The following is an 8,827-nucleotide window of genomic DNA, read 5'->3' as shown; positions in this document are numbered from 1 at the left end:
ATTGGAAAATTGTGCTCGAACGACGATTTAAAAAAAAAAAAAAAAAGGGAAAAAATATCGTATCATCTTTTTTAAACTCTTTTTTAAAATTCTCATCGATCTTCTCTCGAACTTTTAATTTAATAAAGAACGTCAAACGAAAAAATTTAATTTCTTTTTTTTTTTTTTCTCAAAGAGTCTGGAATTCATTAGATATCATTGCGAATAAATGATTTCAGATCGACGAATATTATCGACGTTCCTCTTCTATCATTGAAATTCGTTCGCGGAACGATTTATTTTTCTCTCTCATTGCCACCTCCAATTTCATTTCGCGGTTCCAGGAATTATTAGAATTCGATATTCGCCGTGGTATAGAGAAATTTACATTTTTTTCCCTCTTCCCCTCCGTATATACTAATCGAGTTCGAGAAAGTCGCCACAGCGGAGGAGGATGGCAATCGGTTTAATTTCATTTCCCTGGATCCGCAAGAAACGCTCTTCGAGCGTGATTCGATTATACGAGTTTTGGTATTTTTTATTTCATTTGCAACTCTGAAACGCGCGAGAGTGAACAGGGTTGAACGTTGGTTGGAAAAAGTTTTTTTTTTTTTTTTTTTTTTTTATTGAAAAAACAAACAGAAGGAAATCAAATAAAACATTGTAATAACATCGTGAAATATTTACATTAAAAATTTCTTTATATTTTTTTTATCGAAAGTGTGAAATTTTTGTTTTTTTTTTTTTTCTGTCGAAGTTTCGAAAACGGATAAATTTGGATTTTCCGAGATCAATAGGAATTAGTATTGGATAGAAGCTTGATTCGCTTTATTTTCTATCACTGTGTGATGGTTATAGGATACAGGAAGGATCCTTGAATCGGCGTGTTAATTTCTCGTCTGCGTAATTGACCCTTGAAACTGCGTACTCCGTAACGAATGTCAATGAGCTGCTTAGACTGTTGATTAGCTTCATTGTGCCTACATAAACCGGCAAAGTATCATAAACGTTATATTCCCGCCCGTATTTCGAGCTTATTTTACAAAACATAACAGAAGAAACGAACAAAGAGATTCGTCGAGCGCCAACTCGTAAGCGAACACGAATAGATAGACGCGTTTTCCATTGCGACAAACAAACGCGATAAAGTTTAAACGTGTTCAAATCACGATACTTTCTCCAATTCTCACTCCTTGGAGGAGATTGAAATTGCTTCGCTCTTCGTCTCTTTCCACGAGATTTCTTCTAAAAAAGTTAATGAAATAACTCGTGTCGAGTTAAAAAAATAACGCATATCTCGGTTTTAAACGAGTATTTTGCAAAATAATCGTCGCATTTAGGTTAGGAACGATTCTTATTCAACGAACCATATATGGGTCAGGATCATCTTGACCCAGTGGTTTATGAGTGGAAGGAAGGGAACATTGTTCGGGACACGAAAGATTCGATTCTTTTCCGATCTCTTCGTATCTTCGTTTCTCATTAACACATTAAAACGTTCGTTCTATGAAAGAATTTTTAGATTCTCAATTCCTCTTCGATCTCATTTCTTCTTACCTTAGGGATCAAATCAGATCCGAATTTAATTCCAAACCGGGTTCAAATTCATATCCCTAATTTAATCTCAGAGAATTGACCATCCTTTCCTCGACTCGAGAATTCTGGAACGCGGTTCAAGCAACACGGTTCGAGTAAAAAGAGTGAACAGGTAACCTGGCAAGTTGAACGTTTGCGCGAGGTAAGAATTGAATCGAATGGAAAAATCGTGTGTGAACGGTGCGAGACAAAAGGGTTACACGAATATGGCGCGTATATTTAAAACGGAAGTGTTACAGAGAGAGAGACAGAGTGAGAGAGGAGTGCTTTTGTCGAGAACGGGGGGGGGGATGGGTTCCGGCACATCGATCCCTCGGCTGCAGTCTGGTAGGGCCAACCCTCGTGGAAGGGTGCACAGGCCGATGAGATAGCAGGAAATTGAATAGTGCTTTCGCCTGATAGTGAGCCGAAGTGGCACTGTCACCATGCGCGGAATCGTCTGTTTGCTCGAACAAGCTTTAACGGGTCCCGTCCGATTCTTTCTTTTTTCAAGTGACCCACTTAGAAGTCCCATTTTGCACGATGCGAAATTTCAGTTTCGCGTTCTCGACGTGGCTTATTTCCATTTGTTTCTCTTTTTTTTTTTCTTGTTTTCTTTTTATTCTTTATTTTTCAACGTTAAATTCGCAAAGTGAATTATTATTTCTTGGCGAGTTAACGGTCTTCGAGCGGATGATGCGGTTGTTGAGATATTTCGAATTGAATAATTTTCTCGTATATATTAATTGTATTCTCGTTGGGTAAATTTACTTTAACTTTTTCCACTCTGTTTGATCCGATCTTGTATTTAATTTACGGCGAGCGTACACTTTTGTAAAGAAACTGGTTAATTAAATATCGAATCGAAAGGGTGGAAAGGGTGGAAAATTACAGCGGGATGATTGAAATTACGAATCGCGCTAGGTAATTAACCGATTCTCAAAGAGGGACGCTTCCAATCGAAAGCAGATTATTTTTATCGATTGATTCCCGCTTTCGATCGATAACTCGATGCCCGATTTCCGGCACGTGCCCATTTCAACTGATGCTGGATTTTTTTTTTTTTTTTCTCTCTCTCGTTGATTGCAGCGCTTAAAATGTCTGGAACGGAGGCACATGGCGGCGATACGAGTCCTACGCGTCAGCCAAGGTAATTAAAAAGTAATCCCTCTTGATTTAGTTGGTGTCGAGGACTCTTTCCGAACCGGGGCCGATTCCATTTCCAAAGATCGTTTCTCAAATTTCCACGCAATTTTATAATGGAATAATTGTTTCAATCTCGATTCCCTCTTGATCTCTCGTTTGCCTTTCCCTTATTAGAAATAAGAAGAAGGGGAAAAACTTTTTCCCTCCTTTTTATCTTATTTTCTTCTCCTCCTCGGAAAGAAACTCGGGATATAAACGCAACGGGACTTTTTTTTAATCCCAAACTTTCCACGTTTTCTTTCTTATCATATCAATTAAGGGAAACAAGATTAATCGGAAGATTTAAAAAAAAAAAAAAAAGAAATTCAAACTTCTTCGATCTTTGAACTTTGTCCTCGTTACCAACTTTTAAATATACATTCAAATAAAATTTGATGTATTAACTTTGATGTATTAACCTTTCCATGTATTCATATAATTCATATATACATATATATCGATATTAATTGAGGTATTAATTATCTTAGATCTCTATGATTCTCCATTTCTAAGACGTATTCCGAGTTTATACAAAGGAGCGTTATGGAGCGTTATAAAGGTCGCTCGCTGAATCGAGCCGTCCAATTAGACGACTTGATCCTTCAAAGATCAGACGCGAATAATGAGATATTTTTTACGTATCAGTGATGCCCTTTACGAGAGACGCAAGATGCCTCGTTCAAAGATACAAAAGAAACCTCTTATTCATCGTTCATTTCTTAAATTCGTCCTCGCCCAGTTCGATTTCTCCTTTTTTCTCAAAGTGCTAATATCATTCTTTGTAAAATTTCAGGCAGAGTAGAATTCACAGCGTCGGGTTACCGACTCGAACGTCCCTGCTTCCGGAACCCCCGCCCGCCGGAAGTGGCACTCCACCACCGATACCGCGCCGCCATTCAGCCACACCTGCGGTCAGTAAAGTTTAAATAGCTCTTGCTGCTCGAATTAATATCCGTTTCTGGTTTAATTGACACTCTTCTTATCGTCCTTTTCATTTCTGTACAAAAAAAAAAAAAAAAAATCGAAAAAGAAAAATCTCGCGATTATTTTTATTCGAAATTCAGAGATCACGCAAACGAATGTATATATTTTTCGATCTAGCGAAAAAGCAAAGTTTCATGTTCGAAAAAAATCAAATATAAATTTAATAAAAATTTATTAAATTACTTTAGATTAGAATTCGTGAGAAATTTTCCAAAGAAAGAAATTACCCCTGTTTTTCGCTTGTATATTTTCCTAAAGCGGAACGATCGAATTTTTTGTCAAAATCACGCGGCGAATTAACGAACCCAAGCCAATTCAGAGATCACATAAACAAATATATATTTTTCGTATATTTTCGATGTAGCGACTAAGCAAAGTTTCGTGTTCAAAGAAATCAAACGTAGAAGCTTTTATTAAATTACCCTAGATTAGAATTCGTGAGAAATTTTCCAAAGAAAGAAATTCCCCCTGTTTTTCGCTTGCATATTTTCTTAAAGCGGAACGATCGAATTTTTTGTCAAAATCACGCGGCGAATTAACGAAGCCAAGCCAATTCAAAGATCACATAAACAAATATATATTTTTCGTATCTTTTCGATCTAGCGACTAAGCAAAGTTTCGTGTGCGAAGAAATCAAACGTAGAAGCTTTTATTAAATTCCCCTAGATTAGAATTCGTGAGAAATGTTCCAAAGAAAGAAATTCCCCCTGTTTTTCGCTTGTATATTTTCCTAAAGCGGAACGATCGAATTTTTTGTCAAAATCACGCGGCGAATTAACGAAGCCAAGCCAATTCAAAGATCACATAAACAAATGTATATATTTTTCGTATATTTTCGACTAAGCAAAGTTTCGTGTTCGAAGAAATCAAACGTAGAAGCTTTTATTAAATTACCCTAGATTAGAATTCGTGAGAAATTTTCCAAAGAAAGAAATTCCCCCTGTTTTTCGCTTGTATATTTGCCTAAAGCGGAACGATCGAATTTTTTGTCAAAATCACGCGGCGAATTAACGAAGCCAAGCCAATTCAAAGATCACATAAACAAATGTATCTATTTTTCGTATATTTTCGACTAAGCAAAGTTTCGTGTTCGAAGAAATCAAACGTAGAAGCTTTTATTAAATTACCCTAGATTAGAATTCGTGAGAAATTTTCCAAAGAAAGAAATTATCCCTGTTTTTCGCTTGTATATTTGCCTAAAGCGGAACGATCGAATTTTTTGTCAAAATCACGCGGCGATTAGCGGGAAACGGGATTAACGAAGCCAAGATGAAAAGCCGAGGCGTAATCTGAACCGGTTGGTTTTAAGTGGTCTCGGTAAATCGAGTAGAAGGAACGAAACCGTTTCCCATTCCAGAGCACCGTTCGCACGTTGCTAGTTCGAGTCCACGTAATTAGTGGACAAACGAGGGTTTAATGGATCAAGCTGTATCCATTGGTTCTTTGCACAGACGTGTCTGGACACGGGGACAATCGTCACTGCAACCCACACGTGTATCCACATACACACATACACACACGATACACGGACACACGAGGAATTAGTCTAGACTGCAAGTATCTCTTTCAAACTTTCAACAATCACTTTTCCACTTTTTCTTACCTCTTATTCATCTCCTCATTTTTTTCTTCTCTTTGTTGCAAATGTTATTAATTCTTAAATCGCTCGAAACAGAAGATAAATTTTCCAAAGTAAAGATTCCAAGTAAAGAAGAAAAAGAAAATTGCGGACAATTTTGATACACGTTATTCTGCACGCGAGCGAAAAAAAGGAAAAAGAAAGCGCGCGAGCTTTCGCTCTTATCATCCAGAAGCAAGAGCAAATCGAGCTCAATCGAGTAGAAATCGAAGCGAGCGTTGAAACTTCTATCGAGGGAACTTGTTGATCCCCCCCAGGTCGCTCCGCCACCGATACCGTTGCGGCCGCCAGCGATCCCGAAACGGAGCAAAAACGAGAAACCGATCCCCATACAGACGAATCGACCTCGAAAAGCGAGCGACCCGACCTCGCTACCATCCACGTCCATCGTCTCAGCGCCTCTCCATTCGTGGCCGAACAACGAGAAGTTGATCGATCTGGGCCCGTTGCAGGCCCAGATCGATAATCTGCGACCCGATTACCCCTCGTTGAACTTCGCGGCGGGGAAAGAGGCGCGAGAGGAAGACGAGGGTAACGAGTTCGTGGCGGATTTCGACAAGGCGAATTTCCTATCCGAGGAGGATTGCGGCAAGGAATCGGGGGAGAAGTCGAGTTTCGAGGAGTTGCAGAAGGCGTCGCGGGATCTCGAGAAGCGGTTGCACGAGAGGATCGTGGCGAGCGGCGAGTCCAAGTTCAAAGATCAGGCGGCGAGCAGGGAGGAAAGGCGGAGGCAGGCGAATGCGCAGAATAACAGGTGAGCGAGATAACAGGTTCGTATAATTTTCGAATGGGTAATATTGGAAGAATGGATTCCGTTATTAATTAAATTCCCCGCATAAGTAGAAAACGTTTTGTATTTTTTGTATTATCGAACTTGCATTTTCTACGAAAATATCGTTACATTTTTTTTTCTTTTTGGTGGAAAAAGAAGATCTGAAATTTTTATATGCGATGTTATATTTCGAAAAGATCGTTCCTCGTTTTAAGCTTCCCGACGAAACTTTCCACGTTTCGCGTAACGTTGATTCGCGCTACTGAATCGAGTCACTCGGACGAAATCACGTTCGGGGGAAACCTTGTTCCTTCTCGTCGTTTTCGAATTTTTTCTTCTTCTCTTTTTTTTCGTAAAAAAAGTACGGACAGAGGATCTTAAATTTCCTTTAAACGATAACAATCGAAGGCGATCGCGTTTTTACGCGAGCGAAATAGAATGCTTTGAACCGTGCTCGTGCACACGGATTAGCGGCGAGACGTTACGCCCGATTACGCTCGCGACGGGGTAAACGAAGCGTGAGTTTCGACTCTATCTCGCCGTTCGAGCAGACGTTTCGACGAAACGAAACGTTTGCCATCCTCGTAAACGGCTTTAATGCTCTCTTTGCCCGCCACGTGCGTTTTAGTGGAGCGGAGGGAGGCGTTTGAAAGGCGTTTCGTGGCATCGATCGCTTCTTTGCATTTTCGCTGGCCGGTTTCGCGTAGACTCGGCTACATGTGATCGAACCTAAATTGGCCGATGTAAACCAAAAAGAAGAGATCGTAAGAAACGTATGATGGAAATAAAATTCTAAGATGAAGAAAAAAAATATTATTTAAAAAAATTTCTCTCTCGAATTTGTACGCGTTTTTCTAATGAATCTGATTACGAGTCTTAATTTATAATTCTTCTTGATGCATAATAGAATCTTATTTCCCCCGAACAGTACATCTCGGCCGTTGTTTCGTTACAACAAACTTCGTTTAAGAACCCCTCCGTGCACGAAACAAAGAGACAGGGGGATGGGGTTGGTTAAATGGCATGGAGGCATCAAAGAGGTGGAAGCATACATCACCGCCGTGGTAATATCTCTGTGCAGAACTTCGTGGTGCGCTTTTTAAATAAATCACATCGTGGATGGAACTTGGAGGGAGGGGAAAAAAGGAGGATATAATCGGTCGTCCATTTTACACGCCACTTTTTCTCGTCTCCCTTTTTTTTTTTCGCTCACGGTTGTCCATATATATGGTGGTTGTTGGTGGACGCAGGGTGCAGTCGTCGAAGTCGGGAAAGGAGAGTTTCAAGGAAGTTGGAGACAGAAAGACTCGAGAAAAAATCACAGGATCCCGAAGGGAGATCCCGCAGGACGAGGAGACGAAGTTTGCAGCCCTGGTCAGGTCGCATCGCGAGGCGGAGAAGAGGTGCAAGTTCGAAGAGCTTCAGGCAGCCTCGAGGAAGCTCGAGAAACGGTTGTACGAGGAGGATGAGCATCTGAGGGCGAACAAGGAGAGACCTGGCAGGTAAATCCTTCGGGGATTTTTATCTCTGATTTAGAGAAAATACCCTCCACCACGAAGAATTGCGTGCAACGACTTTGAATTTCTCGAGGCTTTTTAAATACTTAGTCTTTGAAAAATGGTCTTTAATATTTTTGGAGAAGAGGTAATTCGTTTCGAAATCCGCCAAAGATAGATCCTTTCGAAGAATCGTATTATTCTTCAGCACATTGTTCACATTCTACGAGAGGTTCTTACTTTCTTCGAAGTTCTTAGTTTTCCATTTATTCCACGTGTTCCCTCAGAATTTCGAACTTTCGAAAACGTAAAAAGAACGATCCAATTCCTTTTTTTCTTCCTTTTTTTCTATTTTTCTTTCTTTCTTTCTTTCTTTCGGTAAAATCAGGTACGAGGAGAGAGGGTCGCAGGATCTCGAGAGACGACTGCATTCCGAGCAGAAATCCGCCGAAGCTGTACCGCGCGGCAAGTACGAGGCGGAGATGGACAGGATGAGGAACATCTTGCAGCACAATCTTAGGAAGGAGAGGAACTGCGAAAAATTGGAGAAGCTACCAAAGGCGACCCAGACGAATCTCCCCCCTCCTCTGAGCGCGATCTCGCAGAGCTCGGTGCCGAAGCCTATGAGCGTCCGCCAGGACAGCAATGTTTCCTCGGATAGTTTCAGCCAGACGAGTTCCCCCAGTTACACCAGCAAGACCATGGAGGCTCCTCTTTTACCCCATAAATACAGCAAAGTACCAGGTAAAGAGAGAGAAGTAAATAAATCCTGTTCGACAATCACAAAGATATTTTGTTTTGTTGAAGAATATTCTCTAAACGATTTTATATACAAACATTATCGTAATTCCATTTCTCTAAACAAACACGCAATTTATACGTGTATATAATTTTAAAAATTCCCTCTCTCTTTCTCCTTTACCTATCTAAATTTCACGTTCAAATAATACGAGTTTACGTATAGATAAACGGGAGGATTCAATCAATTCGGGAATTCGTTTAATCGAGCGTCAACTAAAATTCCCCTGTATAATAAAGTTCTATCGGGAAATAACGATCGGGTGACAACGACAGATTTCGATTTTTCATTACGCTTCGAAGGGGATCGAATTCACCGATTCGGAAATTTTCAAATAATCGAAATAAGTAGATTTGGATATTTACGAATTTAATAAACCGTGTTTCCCCGTAATAATA

At 40.0% G+C, this 8,827-nt stretch overlaps 1 protein-coding gene across 2 annotated transcripts in view; it reads left to right on the top strand.

Annotated features, from left to right (window-relative positions):
• The first annotated feature begins 2,576 nt into the window (after positions 1-2,576).
• LOC102677920 overlaps positions 2,577-8,827 on the top strand; it is a 19,510-nt gene continuing 13,259 nt past the window's right edge. For both annotated transcript variants that reach the window (XM_006613852.2, XM_031509575.1), the window contains exons 1-5: positions 2,577-2,704; positions 3,533-3,650; positions 5,620-6,116; positions 7,385-7,636; positions 8,019-8,374. In XM_006613852.2, coding sequence (XP_006613915.1) covers positions 2,652-2,704; positions 3,533-3,650; positions 5,620-6,116; positions 7,385-7,636; positions 8,019-8,374 — 1,276 coding nt within the window. In that variant the 5' untranslated portion in view covers positions 2,577-2,651. The remainder of the gene's footprint in view (positions 2,705-3,532; positions 3,651-5,619; positions 6,117-7,384; positions 7,637-8,018; positions 8,375-8,827) is intronic.

Source organism: Apis dorsata, unplaced genomic scaffold (genome assembly GCF_000469605.1).
Source record: "Apis dorsata unplaced genomic scaffold, Apis dorsata 1.3 scaffold_163, whole genome shotgun sequence".
NCBI lineage: Eukaryota > Metazoa > Arthropoda > Insecta > Hymenoptera > Apidae > Apis > Apis dorsata.
Note: the sequence above shows the minus strand (reverse complement) of the source record. Positions and strands in the feature narration are given on the sequence as shown.